The sequence below is a fragment of the Rhinichthys klamathensis genome, unplaced genomic scaffold (genome assembly GCF_029890125.1).
Source record: "Rhinichthys klamathensis goyatoka isolate OS25496 unplaced genomic scaffold, OSU_Roscu_1.1 h1tg000567l_1, whole genome shotgun sequence".
NCBI lineage: Eukaryota > Metazoa > Chordata > Actinopteri > Cypriniformes > Leuciscidae > Rhinichthys > Rhinichthys klamathensis.
In genome coordinates, this window is record NW_026607033.1 from 896,180 (window position 1) to 923,089 (window position 26,910).

General features: G+C 36.0%; 2 protein-coding genes across 4 annotated transcripts; one reads left to right on the forward strand and one right to left on the reverse strand.

Annotated features, from left to right (window-relative positions):
- Nucleotides 1-1,321: 1,321 nt before the first annotated feature.
- Nucleotides 1,322-13,948, reverse strand: mthfs (5,10-methenyltetrahydrofolate synthetase (5-formyltetrahydrofolate cyclo-ligase)). Its single transcript, XM_056239579.1, has 3 exons — nt 13,682-13,948; nt 10,702-10,966; nt 1,322-2,310 (listed from the first exon to the last, which is right to left on the reverse strand). The coding sequence occupies exons 1-3, from the start codon at nt 13,790-13,792 to the stop codon at nt 2,087-2,089; spliced, it is 600 nt and encodes a 199-aa protein (XP_056095554.1). The 5' UTR covers nt 13,793-13,948; the 3' UTR covers nt 1,322-2,086.
- Nucleotides 13,949-15,023: 1,075 nt separating this feature from the next.
- Nucleotides 15,024-26,068, forward strand: zfand6 (zinc finger, AN1-type domain 6). Of its 3 annotated transcripts, none has more exons than XM_056239576.1 (7): nt 15,024-15,181; nt 17,986-18,139; nt 20,932-21,001; nt 22,457-22,536; nt 23,894-24,040; nt 24,382-24,483; nt 25,337-26,068. In XM_056239576.1, the coding sequence occupies exons 2-7, from the start codon at nt 17,995-17,997 to the stop codon at nt 25,483-25,485; spliced, it is 693 nt and encodes a 230-aa protein (XP_056095551.1). In that variant the 5' UTR covers nt 15,024-15,181; nt 17,986-17,994; the 3' UTR covers nt 25,486-26,068. The 3 variants fall into 3 exon arrangements, with proteins under 3 accessions (XP_056095551.1, XP_056095553.1, XP_056095552.1); XM_056239578.1 differs by having other exon boundaries at nt 23,897-24,040; XM_056239577.1 differs by lacking the exon at nt 15,024-15,181 and adding an exon at nt 15,973-16,064.
- Nucleotides 26,069-26,910: the final 842 nt, after the last annotated feature.

Here is a 26,910-nt window from a genome sequence, read left to right on the forward strand (position 1 = left end):
GGGGGATATTATGGATATTCTGATTGAAGTTTGGACATGTGAGCTAATGAAGCAAGATTGATTAGTCCTCCATGATGAGCAGATCCCATATAAAAGACTGTACTGGGAGATATAGGCCTACAGCTAAAGCAGGGGTGTCCAAACTCGGTCCTGGAGGGCCACTGTCCTGCAGAGTTCGGCTCCAACCCCAATTAAACACACGTGAAGCAGCTAATCAAGGTCTTATGCTAGACACTTTCAGGTATGTGTGTTGAGGCAGATTGGAGATAAATTCTGCAGGACAGAGTTTGGACACCCCTGAGCTAAAGCATTTCAGGAACATGATACAATTATGAAATCAAGAATGGATCAGGCACAGAAGATTATTTTAAAGCAAATGTTAACCCAAACGGCAACTTCTGTCATTATTTACTCACCCTTATCTCATACCTCATGCTGTAGTTTTTTCTGTGGCACACAGATTTCAAAACACCAACAAGGACAATAAAAACACCATAAATGTACCATACAAGAAGTCCATGTAATAACTTTGTGTAAGGAACAGACAGAAATGTAACTTATTACTGATAATTGTTTACCGTCAAAATTCTGAAATTTATTTCGAGTTGCAAGATTAAAGTCAAAATGGACAATATTTTTTTTTTATTGAATATTGCAGTGTTTATTGTGAATGATTTATCCGGACACATAATTTTTTAGTGAAAAATCACGCGTCATAATCTATATCAAAACAACTTCTCCCTCTCGCAGCTACATCATTTCTCTTCTCTGACACGTTTACTGGTGCGAGGGCGAGACCTGTCACTCACATGAGATCCACCAATAGCAAACCACAACGATCCAATCGATTCCAGAAGTCCCGCCCTCCATCTTTTCTTGTTTGAGAAGCCGTTTCACTCTGATATATTCACAATATGGAATATGAAAAAACTATCGCAACTTCTGTTTCATGCCGAATTTAAAAATAAAAAACTGTCCTGATGATTTTTAAACATGCTGTAACCAAGTGTGCCACACACATCATGAAAAGTGAAGCCAAAACATTTTGATCGCCCCCTGGTGGTTGGCTGCAGTATAAGTCATTAGCCATACCCTCTCCATGTAATCGAACGGGACACAAGCCAAATCTAATTACTCTTCAAATGTTTTTTTTTCCAAAGATGGTTTTATGCATTTTAGTGAAAGGCTGACATATGTTCAAGTGTTTATTTTTTCTAGCAAGTTTGGTTTTAGTTAGTTATTTGATGCTATAAAAAACGTGGTGTAACTTCATGATTGACAGCTTGCAATTCAGGATCCCTAGACAATTTTTTTGTATAAACATCTGAACATGCAACATATCAAAAGAAAGAACAGAGCCTTTCTTTTATAAAAAAAAAAGAGCAAAATTTTGAACAAAAAGCTGAGAAAATCGTGTTTAAAAAAAAGAGACTTCAACGTGCATAAGCAGTGCTTTTATCGCTTGTTTCTGCTCCTATTTGTCTGTGTTTTGATTTGGAGATTCGGTACTCTTTCAGAAGATGCATAATAGCGTACTCTACTGTATAACTAAAAAAACAAAGAAAACCGGGAAATTCTGTCAATGGCAGGGAAGCATTGTCAATTTCATCAACGGTGGGGAAAGAGTTAATGTCAGGACAGACTGCATATTTAGCCTTTTGGTATACTCTTAAAAAGCTTTTTAAACAAGTGTTTTTGTAGCGACACCATAAGAATCATTTTTGGTTCCCCAAGAACCTTTAAAGAAGCATTTTTTTAATCAAATCAAAGCACCTTTTTCCTCTATAAAGAACCTATATTGGAATTGAAAGGTCCCATGGATGTTAAAAGGTTCTTCATGGAACCATCGATGCCAATAAAGGACCACTATTTTTAAGAATGTCAGAGTTTGGTCAATCTTCTATTGATAAAGATACTTTGAAGCTTTTCTGAAAAGAGTCTCCATGCAAACATTATATGATTTGAACATATGGATTGCGTTCAAAGAGATTTAATGCGTTTCATCCAGCAACAGGATCCATATTGTTAGGAATCCTTTGGATTCAAATCAACAGCCCTGAAATCATGCTCGGAGTGGTCCAGTTCATTACTCGTCTTCATAGAGGACTTCATCAATAAGAATATCATGTTCACCCACTGGGACTTCAGCACACAGCTGCTCTTTGAAAGCCAAGGCAATGGTGTACGGCTTTCCCTTAGGGTGCGTCCTACAGCGCTCCAAATACGTGTCATAGAAACCCTTTCCTCTGCCAAGCCGATTCCCGTTCTTATCAAATCCCAAACCAGGCATGAGGATAAGATCTAGTCCTCCTGTAACAAAATTAGAAAGGAAAGAGTAATTAAATAAGATTATGTGGATTATGCAGATTTGTTTTTGGAGCTCAAATGACACCATTACAGCACAATACAGTGAAGTTTAAGTTCTTAAGAACCAAAAACATGCAGGGAAGCCAAACATTCACTAAGTAGAAATGTAGACAGTACAGACTAACATCTGTGTGCTTACAGACAGGAGTTTGAAAGATACATGTGATTTATAGAATAACTTCTTTTCATCTACATTCTTGATTTGATTTGCAAACATTCTGGTTATTTGTATGCATCATGCATGTTTCCTAATTGACAGATATAATAACCAATGCATGTCTATTTCTGACTTAGCTACTTGATAGTTGCAGATGCAATTACAGCTAATTAGTGGATAATTATGTTATTATAGAATAATGTAGCAATAAAAACACTGCGAAATATGTATAAACTTTCATTTTTGATTTGACCTTTGACCTCTTGATTTGAACCTCTCGAGGAAGAAAGTAGCTTGTTTTGCAGTCTATGCATAGCCAAAAAACATTCTACTTTTCAAACTCACACAATGAGCCTCATGAAATGTGATTCAATTTCTGTTAACTGTTTTAAAACCCATTTGTATGTAAAAAGTTCAGTGCAAAGGTTTGCTTGCGTATAGATTTAAGATATACACTATACAATTTAATTTCACAATTTGGGCCACCACAAGAACCATGAGTAGAACAAATGTATAGGTCAACTGTTTGTAAACCAATTTGTTGCAAATGAAACGCAAGTGGAACCAGTTTCTATGCATATCATTCATACATCCATTAGTACATAAACTGTCTCTGAACTGCATTCACCAATTTATGTACAAAAGAATTTACTTTCTGCTTGTGTAGAGAAGCAAACAAACACTACATATTAAATTCACACAACCATAAAACACAAGCAGAGCGAATTCCTGCATTAACTGTTTGTGAACCCATATGTGCAGAAGTGTTGCATAAATGTTGCATTCATTTCAGTACAAATAGATTTGTGTTCTGCTGCTGTAGCCACAAGAACTCTAGATTTCTAATGAGCACAATGGGCCTCATTCATGAATAATCAATGATTTTCTGCATTTTTGTAAATGCATCTGTGTAAATTGTACTTGATTTAAGTACAAACGGATTTACGTTCTGTCTACATTCATGAATAAGGCCCATTGGATATAAAGGCCTTACAAATTTGCCAATTTTGAAGATAAAACAAATGACAGTGGCCAGACAGTCTGATATATTGGTTTACATGAAATATGTTACGAGTCTGAATTTCAAACACAAGCAAAACCATTAAATATTAATATCAATGATCTCACACTTGCAGCCTGTTCCTGCACCTCGTTCCATATTTCACTCTCGGCTCTGTTCTAATAAGACTGTCTTCAACATTCATTAATAATGTATCTACGCAGAATTATTACATACACATTACTCAACTTGATACGATTGTGTTGACAAATCGCAAACAGTCGCTTTAAATAAAAAGTGTTATTAATGAGCCTGAACCAATTAGACAATCTCCAATATTAACAAGACAAGGTACAAGCCATCACAGATCCTATTCTTTTATCAGTTCTGCAAAACATGTTTCTCAGGCCTGCAGGCTTCATCTCAGAGTAACACCTAGGACTGTCCAATACCTCCACATCAAGCCCCGTTTTGTCGCCAAATTGCTCAAGGTTTCAATCTGAAAGTGCATCAGTTCTTTGCAGGATTTCAAAAATTGTTCTGTCTTTTTATCTCTTCATCTCATCTATTTAAGTGCCGATCCCAGTTCGCGATCCTCTGGTGTAAAAGGTGAAGTAGAAAGGATCTGAAGAAACAGGAGTTTGGCCATGGGGATTCCACAGCTTTTTTTTTTTAATTTACATTCATTTTTTTTTTTTTAAATCTATTTATTATTACAGGGACAGTGCATATTAATTAACATTGTTGCCAATATGCCAGAATTAGCCAGAAGGCTATTTTTCATCTGCAGTCCCCGGACAGATGTTAAAAGTCACCCTAAAAGAGAATAAAAATTACATTAAAAAAAAGAAAAAAAAAAGTACAATACATTGTATTATGTAAAAAAAATAAAATACAATCGAATTACAGCAAACCAGCAATCAAACAAACTTCTGACAAAGACATAACATATACACACACACACAAGGCAAGAAGCCTAGAGAAATGTGTTCATGTTGACAGCTCTGAAATTCAAGAAGCCATTTCTTTAAATGGCTCTTAAATGTACAATAGGTTTTTAGATTTGATGAAGAGCACGCTTTTATGATTGCTTTCATTTTTTTCCCAATGATAAACCTTTAGTCATATTGTGCTGCTAAAATGAGAAAAGAGATAAATTGAGAATATTCTGCTGCTCTTATATATATATATACATTATTACATAACATCAACCCTCACTGATGGCATCACCTTGCGGAAGACCGGGAAGCTTTGGCACTCTGTCCTGCCATGCTTACACCAGCTTTTGCACATAAAGACGGCATGTCAGACACCGTTCAGATCGGCGCTTGCGCTGCAAAAGGCCTTGATGATGATATACACTACCAATCAAAAGTTTAAAATAATTAGAATAATTAAGATCTCAGACTCACCAAGGCTGCATATATTTGATCAAAAATACAGTAAAAACAGTGAACAGTAAAATGAATAATGGTTCTTCTTATTATCAATATTGAAAACATTTGTCCTGGTTAATATTTTTTTTTTAAACTGTGATGCTTTATTGATCATTTGATGAATAAAGTTCAATGAACCGCATTTATCTGAAATAGAATTCCTTTTGCAACATGCCTTTACTGTCAATTTACAGCAAACTTGATTATTTAAAAGTATTGATTTGTTATTTTTTTTTACTTTTTTCTACTTACCACTTACTTTTGAATGGTAGTGTATCACGATTTCCACAAAAATATTAAGCAGCAATAAATTACAATATGTAATAAATTACATTTTAATTATTCAAACAAAAAAAATCATTTGTATTAATATTTCACAATATTACAACAACAAAAAATTTGTGAAGAATGTTCAAAATTACCCTAAAAATGTTAACGGTGGTGTATTACAAATGTTAAATAACATTATATAAGTAATACACAAATGGTAACTTACAACTAAAATTAAACTATAAAATTATACATTCAAACCTAAAGGATATAATATTGATAGCAGTATTATATCATTAGACTTTGAAAAATGCATCTATGAGATGGTTTTACAACTGCAAACGGAAATGTGAGAGTCATTTTTACCAGACAGCACAGGTCATTAAGTCCAAATGTTTGTTGGAATCTCATAAAAACTTGTTGATTTACAAGCGGCACCGTTTGACCTTAAGGGAAGACAGTGAGGTATGGAGTGTTATTGCGGGATTAAATGCTATCGGAGCACCTCAATCAGACACACCAACAGATAGGCAATGAAGTGCACTTCGGTGGATTCAAACCATTCAGTCTTGTTAGCACTTAGTGTCACAGTGATCTACTACCAATACAAGCGTGCAAAGATTGGTCAGTTTACACACACAGATTCAATGCTTGTCCCTCCTTCAAACACACACACCTGACATTTTCATCTAGTCTCAGCTCTCTTTCATTTCTTTTTGTTGGCAACATTTAAAGTCAATGTCAATTTAATCATAATATTAACCTCAGGGAATTCCATTTTCTTTTCAAAATTCCATACTTTTCCAGAATCAAATATCCAAACCTATCTGTAGATCTTTCAGACCATATTTAACATGGTTCATACAGCATTATTTTCAGCATTATACACTCACCGGCCACTTTATTAGGTACCCCATGCTAGTAACGGGTTGGACCCCCTTTTGCCTTCAGAACTGCCTCAATTCTTCGTGGCATAGATTCAACAAGGTGCTGGAAGCATTCCTCAGGGAGTTTGGTCCATATTGACATGATGGCATCACACAGTTGCCGCAGATTTGTCGGCTGCACATCCATGATGCGAATCTCCCGTTCCACCACATCCCAAAGATGCTCTATTGGGTTGAGATCTGGTGACTGTGGAGGCCATTTTAGTACAGTGAACTCATTGTCATGTTCAAGAAACCAATTTGAAATGATTAGAGCTTTGTGACATGGTGGAAGTAGCCATCAGAGGATGGGTACATGGTGGCCATAAAGGGATGGACATGGTCAGAAACAATGCTCAGGTAGGCCGTGGCATTTAAACGATGCCCAATTGGCACTAAGGGGCCTAAAGTGTGCCAGGAAAACATCCCCCACACCATTACACCACCACCACCAGCCTGCACAGTGGTAACAAGGCATGATGGTTCCATGTTCTCATTCTGTTTACGCCAAATTCTGACTCTAACATCTGAATGTCTCAACAGAAATCGAGACTCATCAGACCAGGCAACATTTTTCCAGTCTTCAACTGTTCAATTTTGGTGAGCTCTTGCAAATTGTAGCCTCTTTTTCCTATTTGTAGTGGAGATGAGTGGTACCCGGTGGAGTCTTCTGCTGTTGTAGCCCATCCGCCACAAGGTTGTGCGTGTTGTGGCTTCACAAATGCTTTGCTGCATACCTCGGTTGTAACGAGTGGTTATTTCAGTCACTGTTGCCCTTCTATCAGCTCGAACCAGTCTGGCCATTCTCCTCTGACCTCTGGCATCAACAAGGCATTTCCGCCCACAGAACTGCCGCTCACTGGATGTTTTTTCTTTTTCGGACCATTCTCTGTAAACCCTAGAGATGGTTGTGCGTGAAAATCCCAGTAGATTAGCAGTTTCTGAAATACTCAGACCAGCCCTTCTGGCACCAACAATCATGCCACGTTCAAAGTCACTCAAATCAACTTTCTTCCCCATACTGATGCTCGGTTTGAACTGCAGGAGATTGTCTTGACCATGTCTACATGCCTAAATGCACTGAGTTGCCGCCATGTGATTGGCTGCTTAGAAATTAAGTGTTAACGAGCAGTTGGACAGGTGTACCTAATAAAGTGGCTGGTGAGTGTATTTGGTATAGAGTATGGTCATCTGTAATATTTTTATTTTCTCTTTTTTTTCCCCATTGGTTTTCCCGAAGTGAAAACATGCGCTTACATGATGAGACAAAACCTAAAATGCTTTATAACCTGCAAAGACAAATTTATTTTTAGTAATTCTTAATTTTATATTTTAGAAAACTGAATAGTCTTGAAACACAAATATTTTCCCATACTTATCCAGACCTGGAAATTACTCAAATCAAATTCCAGACTTTTCCAAACTGTAACCTAATTTTTTTTTAAAATCTAAATAGCTATTATATAGTTAATATTATATAAAGGAAAGTGATTTCAGAGGTTTGATTAAAATAGAAACATTTTCTTAACGTGCACTGATGAATTATCCACAATAAAGGTCCTTTGAATCACATCAACAACAATAAATATAAAGATAACCTTTGCGATAACTATATTAGCGTCCACACCAGCGGACAATATCATTCTGTTTATTATAAGCACTCACTGCAGTTTTGTCGTTTGCCACTTTAAATGCTCAAGCGCTTAAAGCAGTTTGAATTCTGATTGGCTGTCAATGTTTTTATCGTTTATCAACTGGGAAAACATTTTTCTCAAACTGATTCCAACGATATTGTTATCGATATTGTGTCGTTATCATTATAGTTGTGGTGTGGACTCTGCCATTCTTTTATATTTAGAAAGATTTTAAAAAAATATATCTTTATTGTTATCGTCCTTGGTGTAAACGGGCCTAGGAAAACAACTAAGGTCATTTTTTTTTTTTTTTTTTTTCATGTTGACTTTAAAGGCAAGTAGCATTAAAGTCCAAAGGATGTCCCGAGCTCAAGGTCACGGTTTCACTCTGCAGGAACAAAATGCACAAAAACACCCACCTTCCTCTCACACTGGGATAGTTTAGTGCGATTACACCCCTCCTCATGTGCATTTCACATATCAACCCCCATTTCTATTGCTTTCTCCTGAATGGCTGTATTTTTCATCCGCTCCTCTCTCTCTTTAATGCACATATACACAAACACCCCATCAAATGTGTGTCTTAAAACACACATACTTTAATCTCAGAGTCATTACTTACTCAACAGGGGCGAGAGGCTTTGGTCTGCCTCTGCCGTCCTGTAACACCTGCTCAGTTCTGCCTTTCTATTTTCCACCACATAGACACAGTAAGACGGGGTGATTTCTTTCCTATTTGCTTTATAAAACCACCATTTCTGCTAAATGTAAGATTTACTTAAGCTATAATTAGCCTGATGATAAATTACAGAGATAAAGTAAACAGTTCAGTTGTATAGATGAAAAATTAGGACGTAAACATAAACAGTCCTCAGTCACAAACCCCATAAATACTAGCTGTGTGCAGGAAACAGCATGATTTATGAATCATAATTCACTTACAGCAAGTAAATGTGGGGGAATAAATTAAATATGATGGTAAGTTCCTGACTCAGGCACTAAAACACAATATACGACACGAGTCTGACAATAAACAACGTGTCAATTAGCCTACTAAATTACACATTAATGAAGAAATGATACACTCATTAAACCTCCTGGTAATGGTTGAATTTCAACAATTATTTTCTTAATACACATATCTGGTCTTATTGTGCATGATTCATTGGGGCATATTTTAAAAAGGAACAAATACACCATCTCTAACCACCCGATTCCCTTCTGGTATTACCCACTTTTCACCATCAATTTATGAAGCACTCTCTGCATTAATTGAAATATGCAAAAATTATGGAAGTGAAATTTGTTTCTAAGAGCATTTCATGTTTGATATATGACTCTAAATCACACATTAAGAGATAATATATTGGGATTACAGTAAAACTAGGTGCCGCTGTGGTCTTTTAATCTATTTCTAAGCCATAAACTCATAAGGGACTTTAAAAAACATGAATCGAGCAGTTTGGTGTAACTACTACTCAGCATACGTAGCCTACAATTCCTAAACACTGCAATGCAGTAACCCACCTTTTCTATCTTAGTGCAAAAGCTCAACCACAAAATGCAATATTACAGTATCAAACTAAAATAAATATCATAATGTTAATGTTTAGATGCAAAAACTTCTATTATACAAGCATCAAAATCCGATTATACTGTAAGTGAATATGAAGCCAAATGAACCTGTGGGGTGAGAGCACCATCTAATGGTGCAATGCATTTCCTTTTCCACACTTCATAACACTTTCCTCACGTTATAATTATATTATTATATTATATAATTATCAATTAAAACAGCTTTGCGAATATGTGTTGTATTTTGAATTTATTTTATTACAAGTAAATTAAATAAGTTCAACAAGGAGAGGAGCTCGCACACATAACAGTAGAAGATTTCTTACAAACAATACTTTATTTAGAGGCCAAATGTAATGACAAAACGTTTGTGTATTATGTGTGTGAGCTTCTTGCCTCGTGAACTTTGATTTGTTTATTGAGCTTAAGCAAAGTAATTTATCTACCTATTTTTTGAGTATTTGACACGGACCTTCTACGGCCTTTTGGCTGTTTTTAAGTAAATTAAATAACAGATAAATTCAGTCTGATGGGATCATTTCCCCTCACCTCAATACATGTTACAAACTGTGTTTTAGACTAAATTAAATGCAATAAAACAGCTAATATTTCCAACTAAAATATGATGAATTAGGTTGAGAAACAGGAGGTTTGAGAATAGTCAACAACACAATATCTGGAAAAATGTGCAGCATTCGGCTGTTTTGTAAATAAGCATTTTATTTTACCCCAAATTTTTTTTTTTAAATTGTAAGAGGGTAGTATGGAAACTTATTTCTGCCACAGAATAAAAAAAATATAAAAGGTAAGTGTGGCTTTCTATCTCACAGTTCTGACTTTTTTCCTTGCAATTGAGAGTTTATATCTCACAATTTGGATTTCATCTACTGACAATTGTTCGTTTATAACTGAACTTCTGAGAAAAAAAAAAACGTCAAGAATTGTGAGTTTATATCTTGCAATTCTGACTTTATTTCTCGCAGTTCAGTTTATTACTCGCAATTCTGACTTTATAACTCGCAATTCTTATTTTAACACAATTCCGAGTTTATAGCTCGCAATTTTGACATTTTTCTCAGAATTGAGATATAAATTTGCATTAAAAAAAGTTTATATCTCACAATCTACGTTTTTTTCTCGCAATTCAGACTTTATAACCCACAATTGCAAGTTTATATCTCACAATTCCAACTTTATTTCTCGCAATTTGAAGTTAATAACTCGTAATTCTGACTTTTTTTCGCAGAATTGTGAGATAAAAACACTTTTTTTTTCCGTGGCAGAAACAAGCTTCTATAGGGCAGGTCCATTGTCTAAATCTTCTGGTCTAACTCACCTATATCTAGGGCTTCCTCTCTGTCGGTGTCCTCGTCTGCTGGCTGCCGGATGTCCCAGGATGTGAGGGGCAGCGTGTTCATGTCCTCCATGTCTTGAAGTCGTAACATGTCCATATGACTGCTCTTGGTGAAGTATCTGGGAATGAAGCATACTTTCCCCCTCTTGAAGATGTCCTTGATGATCTCCTCTGTGCGCACCTCATCATGCATGTTCAGGAAGACAGCGACACGTTGGCTGGACAGGTATTTGGGATGCCTGAACAACTAGACATGAGTTTGGATGGTAGTTAATAAACACAAACCATATTTACAATAATTTATTTATTTATAACATGCTTAACATAAATGTTTTACTGCTATGATTACAGTAACATAGGCCTTGTTTCTTAGTTGTATTTTGCTCCATATATGAGACTGTATGTAATTGCATAATGTCTCTGTAAGAAAATAGGTTAAAAAATGCCTCAATAAGGGAGTAGTTTCGCAAATCTGATTAGGTTCAGGAGAGTGTCTACATATACAGTACATGATCAGAATTATTAGCACACTTGGTAAATATGAAAATAAATCTTTATTGTTAATCCTTTTGACCCTTTTTCTCCCCAAAACAAACACACAAAAAAAAAATCACAAAAAACAATTCTTTCATTTAAGTAACATAATTAAAAATGTGGGGAAAATCTCTTTATGAAATAATGTTTTTCTCCAATACACATTGACCACAATTACTGGGACCCTTTTATTGAATACTTCTTGCAACCTTTTGCCAAGGTAACAGCTCTGGGTTTTCTCCTATAATACCTGAAGAGATCAGAGACCATTCCTCCATACAGAATCTCTCCAGATCCTTCAGATTCCCAGCTCCATATTGATACTCTCCTCTTCAGTTTTCTGTAGGGTTCAGCTCAAGGGACTGGGATGGTCATGGCAGAAGCTTCATGTTGTGCTCAGTGACCCATTTTTGTGATGATTTTGATGTTTGTTTTGGATCGTTGTCCTGATGGAAGATCCAACCACAGCCCATTATGAGATTTCTAGCAGAAGCCGTCAAATTTAGATTTTCTTTATTGTTGATATTTGAAAGAATCCATGATACCATGTATCTGAACATGATGTCCAGGACTTCCGTCAGAAATAGGCCCACAACATTAAAGATCCAGCATTATGGATCTGAATCAGTATGGATTGAGTACTTTTATCCCTGTTTGCACCAAACCAATCTGGTGGGTTTGCTGGCAAAAAGGTTTTTTTTTTTTTCAGTTTCATCTGACCACAGAACCAGGTCCTGTTTGAAGTTCCAGTGTCTGACTAGATGACTACTGAATATGCTGGGGTTTTTTTTTATGAGAGCAGAGGATTTTTCTTGAAACCCTCCCAAACAACTTGTGGTGATGTAGGTGCTGTTTGATATTCTTTGATGCTTTCTGGCCCCAAGACTATTATAAAGACTATTTTCTGCAATTCTCCATCTGTGATCCCTGAAGAGTCTTTGGCCTGTCAAACTTTCCTCCTCACCGTACATTAAGACAATATAGACACACGTCCTCTTCCATGCAGATTCTTAACATTTCCTGTTGTTTGGAACTTCTTAATTATGGTCCTGATGGTGGAAATTTGGAGTTTTCAATGCTTTAACTATTTTCTTACAGTTACTTTCTGTTTTGTGAAGCTCAACACTCTTTTTCTGCACATCAGAACTATATTCTTTGGTTTGGCCTTTGTTTCCTCATATTTATACTCCTGTGAAACAACGATTTCATGTTCCTAGTCACCCAGGTGGGCTAAAAACTGTAAATAAAAACTGGAAATATACTTTTACTCATATGGGACTTTACTCATAAGAATTTCAAGGGGTACCTATAATTGGTGCCAACGTGTATTAGAAAAAAACATTTATTTCATAATGTGATTTTCTCCCCACAATTATTAGTTTTACTTAAATGAAATGTTAGATTTTTGTGATTTAAAAAAAGATCAAAAGGATAAACAATGCAGATTTATTTTCACAGCATTCATTGATTATATTTACCAAGGGTTCCAATAATTCTGACCATGTATGCGTGTATATATATATATATAGAGAGAGAGAGAGAGAGCTCTGGAAAAAATTAAGAGACCACTGCAAAATTATCAGTTTCTCTGGTTTTACTATTTATAGGTATGTGTTTGAGTAAAATTAACATTTTTGTTTTATTCTATAAACTACTGACAACATTTCTCCCAAATTCCAAATAGAAATATTGTCATTTAGAGCATTTATTTGCAAGTCTATCTGGGATTACATGAAGAAACAGAAAAAACTGAGACAGACTAAGTCCAGAAGAACTGTGGCAACGTCTCCAAGTCGCTTAAAGAAACCTACCTGGATTTATTTAAATATTTTTTTTAATTATTTATTTAAATCGTAGTTTTAAATGTATTTATTTTTTGTTTTTCTCTAAACATTTCCACCAACACCCCCAGCACTCCCTTGTGGCCCCCTGGAGTATGGACCAAAGTTTGAAAACCCCTGCGCTAAAACTGTCCATATACAGGGACATTGTGCAAGAAAAGTAAAGCCTTAAAAAAAAAAAAAAAAAATTAAATAAAAGAACAGGCAGGACACCAGGATGCAAAGAAACTCCTGAGTCATGTGCAGAAATACAGCTTACTTTATCCCTCTGCCAGTAAAGCCAGAATTGACTTTATATCCAAAATCTCAAAAGGAAATTGGTGGTAGTAAAAAAGTCAATAACCTAAAAAAAAAGTTGAGACATAACATATTCAACATTATAAATAATAAAAAGTTAATGTATCTGTGCATTTGCTTTGCTCTAAAATATTTGCAACAACATAACATTTGCATGGTGTATATTAGGTAAAGTTACTAAGTACTAGCGTATATGTAGAGATCCTATGTGCAAAGTACAATCTAACTACTGTCCCGTATATTACCCCTGAAAGCTCGTGTCGCTCAGCTGACACATCGATGACATTTACCTTTTGTGAGACAACTCGAGACTGCCTGAGTTTCTCCTGATCACTCACTGCAGCCACTCGACTCTTGATTTCTCTTCTTAAAGCTTGTTTTGCTGCACGCAAAGCTGCCATAATGAATCTGCACTGCTCAAATCCACTCAGACTGCAAACAGACACATTAAAATACAGATCGTTGTAATCATTGCAGCAGCTCAGTTAATTATTAACTCGTGAGAAAGTGATAACATCAGTGGAGTCTGCACATGTGCGTGTGATCTATTAATGCAGGATAGATTAGTCGGCCTGAAATGGCGTGGCCAGTGTAAAAATGGATTAGCCATCCTGAGTGGGCGGAGTCAGTTTACAGCTCATGCCTTTCGAGGAAAGGTAAACATTCAAGGGAAAAGCCTTAAAGGGACAATTCACCCCCAAATTAAAAGTCTTTTGAAAACCCACCCTGTTGTTACAAATTTGATTTACTTTAATTTATTCCGTGGGAAACACAATAGGATTTTTGCCAGACTTTTAAGGGCAGAGAGCCTGAGTTGCCCTCTTTTATTTCGTCCTTTTTGGCATACAATGAAAGTGAATGAGCACAGACCATTTGCCTAACCTTTGGTGGCCTATGGTATTTATTTATCCTTTATTTTACCAGGAAGGTCCCACTGAGATAAAAAAAAAAAAAAAATCTCATCTTCTATGAAGTCCTGGCCAGGATGACTGTACCAAAGTTTCACATAAACACACAACACAAAATACACATTAAAATAATAAAGTATATGTTTGTAACAACATGAGGTGACAGTGAGTACATGATGAGAGAATATTATAATTATTTTATATTGTAATTCAGACTAATGGTATGATTCATATCATAATCATAATACAAAGCAATTTTGAGGTTTATGTTTAATAAGTAATTTAAAATTTTACCTGGTAATATATATATATATATATATATATATATATATATATATATACTTAAAGATTTTTAGTGCCAGGTGAATTTAATATAAAGTAAACTAATAATAATATTACTAATAAGATTTTCACATGAAGGTTACATGCATGTTTGGATATCATACTTGGTTTTGTTCTAAAAGTAACTTTAAAAGAATAACAATACAATAACATTCTGGACTAAAAGTATAAAAAAAAACAAAAAGAGTCCAAATATGTTTTTATATAAACGAACAGTCCCAAAGAGATACATAGTACTCATTTGGAGTGTCACAAAAGGTGCCTCTATACCTTAAAAAAAAACATTTTTTAAACATGTAAAACGTTGATATGTCACATGGGACAGTCTATACTGAAAACTATAAAGTCCCATCATGACGTCACTGGGTAGGTTAAAGTGGGGGCTGGAGTGTCAAAACTAACAAACAGGCTGTTTCTCGGTGGGGGAAGGGAAGCTGGTGAACGCCGAAAACACTTCGCAAACATTTTAATAGTGCAAGACAATAAACCAAACTCGTCTAACCCAGCGACATTGATATAGTAACCGTCAGGAGTCGGGAGGTGAGTGTAAATGCGAATGTTAATCAATTGAATCAGTGAAACAGCTGCGGCGTTTTGTGATCTGTTAGCCAACTTGACAAGAGCAAACCTGTTGTTGTATAATATGGTCGCGTGGCGAAAGCTACTTCATAATTGCCTATTTATTCGTAAGGGAGCAAATAGTCGTTAGTTTAGAAAAGCTTTGTAGCTTTGTTACTGACAAGCTAATAGCGAGATCATTAGTTGGAAAAGTAAATATTGGTGCAATAGTAACTAGTACGTTGTCCATTTGCTAATTTGTAACGTTACTATACTGCCTTTTAGTTTGCAAGGTCTGTTAAAAAAATCGCTGTCTCCAAGAAATCTGCATGCCAGATGTTAACTTCTGTTTATATCTTTAGGGAAGTAGCTGTGATGGTTATACATTTTTAACATTTCCCATATAGTGTGAGTTATTGCTGCTAATCCGTAGTGATCCCCAAATCGTCCACGACATCAATCAACGTGCAACTTTCTTTAACTTTACGCGTAAAATAAAGAAAATAGCGATGTCTGATTCGTGTCGAATCGTTCTGCAGAGTCGATTCCAATCAATGAATTGTTTAAAACAGTTCACAAAACGGTCTGAACCTTTCATTTACTAATCAGACCGAATTGGCCTTTAAATGAACTGTTCAAATGAACCGATTCGCTAAAATGAGTCGGACTTAACATGACTGGAAGACTATCGTGATCACGCACATGGGCGTGGCTTACAGTACGCAGCCAATAGCGTTTCAGTGGGCGTGTACGTAACCCTTTCTATTATTACTCAATGTGTTTTACGATGTCCAGCTTTCATTTAAACAGCTAGCGACGTTACTTAGTAGATAAACAGAGGTGCTCACTATAAACCATTTACCAGGTAAGGAAGTCAAACGTATCGACATATGAGAGAGATATTACGTTGAAATCTGCTTCTTGTGGTGTTGTCATTTATAGTATATGATTATTTAAACAAAGGACAATGTAAATAGTGCAAGAGTTACCGTGGAAACCTGATTAATCCCGTTGCTCAGATCCGACTGTTACAAGTTCTATTTGTAGTCAGAAACACACTCATTGTGATTTAAGAAGACTATAGGCTTTGTCCTAAACAGTGAGTATTTACATGCACCCAATTCTTGACTGCAAACCTATTACAATGTAGTCACATTTGTTTGAAAAATCCAGTTACACAAAATTTGGACAATGTTTAGACCTGGCTTTATCGCTGGCCATTTGTTATTGGGTCACCTGAGACAGATGTCCATTCTAATTGTAAATGAGATGAGTTTCTGACCTTAGGAAATGAAATGCGCTCAACTTCCCTGTTCCCTATGGAAAGTACAAGTAAATAATTTAAAGTGTGTGACAAGTTACACCCCAAAGTTTCATATTCAGTGTTAGTAGTTCATGATATTGACCTCGAGCAGTAATATTTATGATGCTCTTGGTCTTGGTTAGTGTTCTTGACTTCTGTGATCCTGTTGCATGGAGCTGGAGAGAAACTGAGTGTCTTTATCTGACCTTTTGATCTAGTGCCAGGGCATGTCGCTTAATAACCTTCTCACAGGGCAACACATGTGAGCACAGCGGCTTACTGTACACTAGCCAGACAGTGTAGGTTTGTCTGCACCTTTTTTTTTGATGAGTATGATTTGAGTAATTTAATTGTTCTGAAGCAACTTCAATTGCTTGGCTTACCTTTTAACAGAATTAAGCTCTTTTTTATGCCTCGTGTCAGCACTAGGTCCAACTTAAACCTGTTTTAAAGTTGATTTAAAGCTGCTGTTTGGCTTAAACATTGACTGAACACTGATATGTTGAAGCATTGTGTTTGGTTTCACTCTAGTGAAAATAGTGACTGTATTTTCTTTTTTATGTTTCTAGTGTTATTTTGCATCTATATGGAGCTGTACCTGTGTTAAACCAAAAGCATCCATCTAGTGTGATCCAATCTCAAGCGGGCAGGCAAGACAGATCAGTGTTTATACCTGGTTTGTTTATTTATTTTATTTAATAATGCTTTTATTAAAATGCATATTTAATAAAATGTCTGTCTGTCTGTTTTTCTTTATCTGTCTGTCTACCTGTCTGTCTGTCTCTCACTCTGTCTATATCTATCTGTCTGTATCTATCTGTCTGTCTACCTGTCTGTCTCAGTCTATCTGTCTTGCTCTGTCTGTCTGTATCTATCTATCTATCTATCTATCTATCTATCTATCTATCTATCTATCTATCTATCTATCTATCTATCTTTCTCTCTGTCTGTTTGTCTCGGTCTATCTGTCTGTCTGTCTCTCTTGGTCTATCGGTCTGTCTTGGTCTATCTGTTTGTCTCTCTAGATCTATATGTCAATCTGTATCTATCCATCTATTAATGTCCCCTTTCTCCCAACACAGCGAGGATATTTCCTGTACAATATGAGTGTGAGACAGCTGTAGAGGTAGTCTTAGAAACAGACCCTTACAGGCAGGTGCAGGGAGACAGTTAGAACATGTCAGAGGACAATCAGATAAGTGTCTTATTCACTCAAACATCTACACAGTGTAATTCAGCCATACACTCAGTATTCAAAGCACAGATCGTAGACTCTGAGCTCTTTTAAGGTGAAACAGACCATTCGTTTCTCATGCATGCAATTTTCTGTTGTTTAGCCCCAAAAAGGATAAATTCATGAATTCTGGATTTTGACGTCAAAGTAACTGTTACTCCAATGTGACCAATTTATTGGTGAAAAACCATGGTACCACATACAATTGTGACTTTTTAATAGTTATCTCTTGTTTTGTTCTCTCCACAGGAAAGGGATATGGCTCAGGAGACCAATCAGACCCAAGTGCTTTGTTCTAATGGTTGTGGGTTTTATGGGAACCCACGTAATAACGGCATGTGCTCGGTCTGCTACAAAGACTCCTTACAGCGGCAGAACAACAGTGGCAGATCCAGTGATCCAGGTGAGTCAGAAGTCTCACAAAAATAGACTCCTTTCCAACTGTTCTGTCTTAGCAAGTACTGTTTTACTTTTACATATGTAAAAATACAAAGGTATTTGATCATGTCAGGCAGTGGCATCAGTTCACCAAAAGCAAGGTATGGCAAACGATGATAACATCATCAACTCTTACTCCCTCTACATGACAGTCCCACATAATTTCTACAACAAGTAGCCTACATCTACACATATTTAAGCCATTTGACAAATTTAAATGTATGAAATTTAAATTCATGCAAAGGTATAGCTATAGCGGAGAGAAAAACAACCAAAATGCTGTTGACAAGAACACCAACCTTAAAGGGGTGGTTGATTATGATTTCACTTTTCTAACTTTAGTTAGTGTGTAATGTTGCTGTTTGAGCATAAACAATATCTGCAAAGTCACAAAGCTCAAATATTCAAAAGAAAAGGGAGATTTTTTTCTTTTAAAGAAATGGCTTTTTAAGGACTACAACAAATGGCTGGTGGGGACTACAGGACATTCCTCCCGGGTTAGTGACATCACCAACCCTAGAATTTACATAAACTCCGCCCCCGGGAACGTGATTTATAGGCTGTCCAGTCCACTTTTAGACACGCACTTGCAAACTTCCCTAAGCACTTCCCCTCGGGGGAATCCCTGCCGCCATTTTGAAGTGCGTTCCACTTCGTGAAGTGGACGAGGGAAGTTTATGGACAGACCCTCGATTTTGACAGAGGGTGCGAGTCTACTTCATATGTACACTTCAGGCAGCTCCATATACCACAATGCAACACGATTGTGACGTCGCCGCAGATCTCGTCTTATCACCACAACCACTAACAACTCCATGATATATTAATTATATATGTTTTAATTTAAAACAGCCCAAACACACCTATATACATTTGGATGCTGCATTAAACACATTTCTTAAAGGGTTAGCTCACCCAAAAATGAAAATTCTGTAATTACTCCCCCTCATGTTGTTCCAACCCCGTAAGACTTTCGTTCATCTTCGGAAAACAAATTAAGATATTTTTGATTAAATCTGAGAGCTGGTTCACTCCTCCATAGTTTTCTTAAGGGATCGAAACTGTGCGGCCCAAAAGTTATGAAAGACATCGTTAAAATAGTCCGAGTGACTACAGTGGCTCAATCTTAAGTTTATCAAGCGACGAGAATACTTTTTGTGCGCAAAAAACAAACAAAAATAACGACTTTATTCAACTAATCATTTCCTTCTCTGTATGGCCGTGATATTTCACGTAGTGATATTGCGCAAAGCTTCTAGGTTGCACGTCACACGTAGGCTCACTATTGGCCGACGCTGGTCATGTGTGTGATGCGTGACGTACAACCTAGAAGCTTTGCGTAGTTTCACAACGTGAAATATCACGGCCGAACAGAGAAGGAAATGATTAGTTGAATAAAGTCGTTATTTTTGTTTGTTTTTTGCGCACAAAAAGTATTCTCGTCGCTTGATAAACTTAAGATTGAGCCACTGTAGTCACTCGGACTATTTTAACGATGTCTTTCATAACTTTTGGGCCGGCCAGTTTCGATCCCTTAAGAAGCCTATGGAGGAGTGATCCAGCTCTCAGATTTAATCAGAAATATCTTAATTTGTGTTCCGAAGATGAACGAAAGTGTTACGGGGTTGGAACAACATGAGGGTGAGTAATTGCTGACAGAATTTTCATTTTTGGGTGAACTAACCCTTTAAAGGGAAAAAAAATTAAATAATAAATCAACTCCATAGCTGATTCCAAGTGATCAAGGGCTTAGGATGTTCCAATTCAGCCTATTGCAGTTTCCACCAGTAGTGAGCACTCGTGCAACATAAGCAATGACGTACATCAGAGTGAACGAGACTGAGGGAAGTTAGAGAGTGAAGGGTTATCAAGACAGAATATGCCAATCGATGACTAGAAGATAACTACACAAGCTACATAAATTCATCAACTAACCATTCAGAAATGTCCTGTTGCATACTTGTCATCTCCATCATTGTCTGACTCCAGTTTGAACATAAAAGGGCTAAAAGTGCTTGAAATTTTCAGTGCTTGTCTGTGTAATTTGAGCTCTTAACATGAGCTGTTGAAGCTCCGCCCTCTGTGCCGTGAGCACCAGCTCATTTGCATTTAAAGGGACACACTAAAACAATGCGTTTTTGCTCACCCTCACAAAGTGACAACTTTAACATGCTATATAAAAATTTATGTGGGGTATTTTGAGATAAAACTTTACATACACACGCTGGGGACATCAGACTTATTTTACATCTTGTGAAAAGGGCATTATACCACCCCTTTAAAATAAAAGTGCTGAATAGATTTTTTTTTTGGTAACATTATACTGTAAAAGCCTTCTCTTACTTTTGATCAACTTAATGCATCCTTGATAAATAAACGGGTTAATTTCTTAAAAAAAAAAAAAAAAAAAAAAAATGTTTTCTCGTCCTGAACTTTTGAACTGCAGTGCGTCTATCGCTAACTCTAAGATTTCTGTGTGGTGTGTGTAACACTGCTCACAATGAAATATCATTGGACCAAAATCCTGCTTATCTACATCACAAAGTTTTTGATAAGCTGTAATTTCATTATTCTCTACAGCATTTAACCTTCATTCATGAATGCAATGCCACTGTAAACTTGTAAGTTGTTCCGTCATGCCTGGTTGGGACCACAGTGTCATACTGAAATGTGTCTCAAAAAACAAACCCTCACATAGGGAGAAGTTAAAATGGTAGTGTTGACATTTTGGGTTTCCTGCTCTTTCATTGCCTGCAGTGTCTTCCAGCATAAGCAGTAAAGGAGAATCTATGACTGTACAATCGACGTCACAGCATGAACAAAACAGGTAGAACATCTTCCTCTTTACCACCCCTCCAAAATTCCTCATTGCAGTTGTGTAAGTTGTTGCAATTGCATAGGATCTAGTTAATTTGTGCAACTTTTATATCAGAAGGGCAAATAAAAGCTTGTTTTCAGCCCTATGTATCATTCTGCTCTACCATTTTATATGGGTTCCTACGCAGTTTGGAAAAGAATGGAAAATTTGGAATTTGGTTAATTTCCAGGTGGATAAGTATGGAAAAATATTTGTTTCCAGACTATCAACCCTATTCAGTTTTCTAAAATATAACATTAAGAATTTCTAAAAATAAATGTATCATACAACCAGAGTGTTTTCATGGCAAAAATTTAGTGATCCTTTTGTGATTGTTAAACACAATTGAATAAATTCAAGGCACACTTTTATTATGCAAAGCTCTATGTCTTGTACCATAAGCGAGTCTCTTTTGAACTTCACTAAATGAATGTGCGTGTGTCACTCAAACCAGCAACAGATAAAGGAACGAACAATCATCTAAATCAGACTGTACTTTGCTGTTTGGTGATCATTCAACATCAAACCATGATTACAGTATCAAACCGATGTGAGGTGAATATATGCAGTTTATAAAGTGTTTTATGTTTTGGTTACACTTTACTTTAAGGTATCATTTAAGTACTGAGTAATAATAATTAACTACATGTATTTACTATTGGGTTAGGGTTAGGAATGGGGGTTGGTTTAGGGTTAATTGCATGTAATTATGCATAATTTATAGTTATTACTACAGTAACTGTATTTAACATGTAACAATGACACTGTAAAATAAAATGTTACCTAGGTTTCTTTTCATTATGTAAGCGCATGTTATCACTTCGAGAAAATCAATGAAAAAAAATCCCCGGAGAAATTAAGAATATTTACAGATTACTAAATTAATGCTGTATGAACCAACAAATATGGTCTGAAAAACCTACAGGTTTGAAAATTTGAGTGTGGAAAAGTATGGAATTTTGAAATGAAAAATGTGTAGGAAGTTTGGAATCCTGTATATAACAATATCTCTATATTTGTATGGTTATCAGTGGGCAGTTCTAAGGTTTTGATTCTTTTGTTAAACTCTGGTATTACATATTGCATAACGTGAAGCTGTTTTTGCCCTGATGCCAGACTTGCTCATTTATAAATAGTCTTATTTTTTTCATTTTCTGTCCATCAAGTTCCAATTAAATTTACAAAATATGCCAATCAAATGAGTACCATTTATTTGTAATGTATTCAATTAACAGGATTACCCACAAATAGGCATTACAGCATGGTTATTACAATATTTTCTCATTTAATTTCCAGCTGCGATATAAAATTATTCATCCTGTGATATAAGATTTTGGTCTTAGCACCCACTCCTACATGTTTTACACTGTTATGATGTCTTTTCACTTATGTAACATAATCTTTTCTCCTCATCATCCTCTCCAGTCAGTGTTTTTCAACAACAGCAGCAGTTACACATAAAGACGGTGCTTCAGTAGCAGCTCAATCAGGCCTGAAAATGCCAGGTACCTTCCCTTTTTCACTTTGACCCGATTATTATGTCATTCACCGCTCCAAAACCAGACACTGAACAGATTACCATGACACAGAAAGAGACAAAAGCTCTCCAAAATTCCATAGAAACATCTGATTGTTTGCTTTGAGACCAGGCTAGAAAGTGTTCAAAGTTCACTTTTTACATTTGATTACGTCGTCTTCTTTTTTTCAGGGGTAAACAGGTGTACATTTCTTTGTCGACTGATTTGACTGATCATAGGACTCTTGTTTGTTACTTAATTAGGTAGAGTTGTTTATTAGAGAGATTAATTATGAAAGTCACTAAATAACAGAGCACACTGGTTTAGCAAACTTAACTTTTGCCAGCAAACTAATGCTAGTTGAGTAGTTTCTTTTACATATGGGCTGTCCACATTTGAGATTGTTCATCCAGGGTCGTTCATCGGGCCTAATCACTCTGCTGCACTGTTTGCAACACTGACACTGTTATTGATCTGAATTGAATCAACATTGAACTGACTTGAGCTGAATATTGGCACCATTGTGAAAAAAAGAAAAGAAAAAGAAAGTACACCCTTTTGAATTCAATGGTTTTAGCTATCAGGACATAATGAAAAATAATCTGGTCATTTCTGATGTCTTTCCTCCTTGGCATTGTGTTAACACGCACCAGCAAACTGCCAAAACGTCTGCTTTTATGGAGTTGGTCACGCTTGCTGATGATCATTTTATCTGGCATTTGATTAGCACTGCCTGACTGCTACTTAAAACTCTTAATTTCTATGGAAGCAGTAAGGGTGTACTTAGTTTTTCACACATGACTTTTCCATTTTTGCCTAGTTTTTTGTTAAATAAACCATGACACGGTGTAATATGTCATGTGGTGTTGTTCATCTGAAGCTATATTTACCTAATTTTAAGACCTGCCACGGGCCAGATGTTTTTTATTATGTCCTGATACGTAAAACCGAATTCAAAAGGGTCTGCTTTCTTTTTCACATGACTGTAGCTCAATTAAACTCGTTTCATAATAGATGAACTTTGGAACATCAACACAGTTATTGAACTGAATTGGAACAATATTACTAAATTGAACTGAATGACACTATTCTCTTCTGTAGAGCTTATTTACAGCTGAAATTGACTTGACTAACTTTTCTTATTTGCATATATATATGGAATCTGAACATGGCAGTCAAGTTTAGTACATCATGAAAAAATATTATGTAAAACTAAAAATAACATTTAAACCAGGGCTTTATAATCCAGGGTTACATCTGTGTATACTAGTGTTAAAAGTCTTTGAGTTTATGGACCCTTCATGTAGATTCTTTAGGGAAAATGACTGTGTGTTTGTTTGTATAGAAGTATCATGCAGTAAACTGGCGAGAAACGTTCTGGAATCCACCACGGAAAAGCTGCTTACAGCGGGTAGCTCTTCGCTGGAGGATGGCACATCGAGAGGAAAGAGAAAGTTAGATGAAACTTCTGAAGCCACAGAAGCAGTGTCCGGTGAGTACAGAGTTCATATTTATCGGTTTGATTCATGCTTGCCATAACCTCCTAGTTATGAGAACACACGCTCCTTCAGCACGTTCTGGGGTGCGTTTCCCAAAGCCAACTATGGTCGCAAGTTCCGTTGTTACCAATAGAGTTCAATGGAAATTGCGATCATTGTTGGATAACGATGCTTTCGGGAAACGCACTCCAGATCAGTAATATCTGAGGAAAAGTTTCAGACACTAACCGGGTGCCTACCAAGAATTGTTGATGTTCAGAATCTCATTGAGATGTTCTTCTTGTTAGCAGCATTTCTAAATCTTTGCCACCTGCATGTATTAAACTCTTAACAGCCTCAGAATTAGATGTCTCAGAGCAGACCTCAGATGTGCCAGAGCAATCCAAACCCAAGAAGAACCGCTGCTTCACCTGCCGCAAGAAAGTGGGGCTCACTGGTATGCAAAATTATATACTATACATTATTTATATTATTTATATGGTAACACTTTACAATAAGGTTCATTAGATAACATTAGTTAATGCATTAACTAACATGAACTAACCATGAGCAATACATTTGTTACAGTATTTATTAATCTTTGTTAATGTTAGTTAATACAAATCCAGCTGGTCATTGTTTGTTCATGTTAGTTCACAGTGCATTAACTAATGTTAACAAATACAACCTTTGATTTTAATAACGTATTAGTAAATGTTGAAATTAATATTAACTAAGATTAATACATGCTGTAGAAGTATTGTTCATTCTTAGGTCATGTTAACTAATGAACCTTATTGTAAAGTGTTATCATTTATATTTATACCATGGTCTGTCTGTATACTCGATTCTGATTGGCTGGAAGGTGTGCACAGACGCAGGTAATTCTCTCTCTCTCGAACGAACGAACGAACGAATGCCAGGTCTAATGAGCCGTAACTGACTAAATTAACCGTCATTGTACCCTTCCGATCAAATATTGTGCCATCAATAACAACTTTACCTTTTCTATGTTGGCAAATGACCATGTTATAAGAGGAATAATCCATAGCTAGCTGTGCATTAAACGATTTAAATGCACTCCGCTTGGCGTCGAGTGGTTCTTTGCCTTCACATTGTGCATTAAAATCATTTAATGCACAGCTAGCTGTGGATTATCCCTTACATATACACACAGGCTGTGTTACAAAGCCTTGTTAGCTGCCTAAATGCTTTGCTGAGATTTTTTTGCATTTAAAGTATATGACAATTAAATTTGTTTCTGTATGAAGGTCTCTTGAGTTAATTTAACTTTTGTTTCTACCTGACAGGCTTTGACTGCCGGTGTGGACAGTTGTTTTGCAGCGTGCACCGATACTCAGATGTTCACAACTGTAGCTTTGATTACAAGGCTGATGCAGCAGAGAAAATAAGGAAAGAAAACCCGCTTGTCGTTGGGGAGAAAATCAAGAAGATTTGAGCTGAAGATTGCAGAGATGTTTTTTTACCCTCTTTTCCCCACAAACACCCTTTACAAGATCTTTGAATTGTGCATGCTACAATGAAACATTTACGCAAATTTGTTTTGTCCCTTTGTTTCATTTTACACCTCAAATTTATTTACTTACAAAATGCGTTGGTATGTAAACCGCAAAATATTTATATGATTGCAGTAATTTAATTTGCATTACTAAATGCGTTTAAGTTCTCATGTTAAGATGACTTTTCGGGGTGGCTGTGTATTTCTGGTGATGAACAAAGCTTGCATGTTAAAACCATTGCCAGAATGTGTCTTTAATTTTTATTTTTTCTCAATAAGGATCGTAAGCAAGAAAATGAGACAATTTACTTAATATAAAAGAATACATGTTTTTAATATACAAGTTATTATGTGTGTGACTGCGATCTCTGGTTTAACAGATTTTTTGCACTTCATTACAGACTGTGATTTACATTTTTCCTATAGTTCATTTATTCGAGTGAGTGAAAGTTGCGAGTGATATTATTTATGTTTGTGAATACACTGTGTTCATGTTGAATAAAGTTTCACACGTCACACTGTAGTAAGGGCTCTAGTGAATCAATTTAGCTTAGTATACATTCCCTGTTTTGTTATAATTACTAAATTACATGCATCTGTGTATACTGTTAGTATTAAAAGTTAGCGTAAGACTGTTGCTTAAACAGATGAAAAATCTTGACTTTGGTTTTACGTTGCAGTGGTTCGCACATTGTGTAATATTACCGTCTGGTTTCTGACAGTACGTTGAATATAATCATTACATCTGTGATATCATTAGTAGTAACGGTACACCGTGTTAGTTGTAGATTATACAACTTTTTAAAGCTAAAAGAAAAACAAGCCCAACAGCATACAGAAAGGCTGAAATCATCTGCCCAAAAATGTTTTAGTCTGAATGACGTGAGTAGAAAAGTGTGAAACATGACAAATTGTAATGTAGTACTTGCCTTGCGAATGCTGTAAATGATCATTTTACATATTGCATGCGTCTGTATGATTTTCACACCATGCGTAACCCTGGCTTGTATTTAGGAAACATGAAACCCACCATTCCTAGGACATTAGAAATGAAAAAAGACACTGAGTGTTTATCAGTGTTGGGTAAGTTACTCCAAAAAAAGCAATTAATTGCTAGCTATTTACATTTTCAACAGTGTAAATCGATTACTGTACTAAATTATCTCTCTAAAAAGTAGTGTCTTATTTACTAATTGCTTTCTAAATCTGATATCAACCTTAGCCAGTTGAACAATACAAGGATAGAAATGAAACTACACTTTTAATTCCTTGAAATAAATATTATAAAATTGCTCAAATTATTCTTGAACTTACCAACTTTTTAAAGGCAGGTTACATTAAAAAAAACACATTTCAAAATGCATT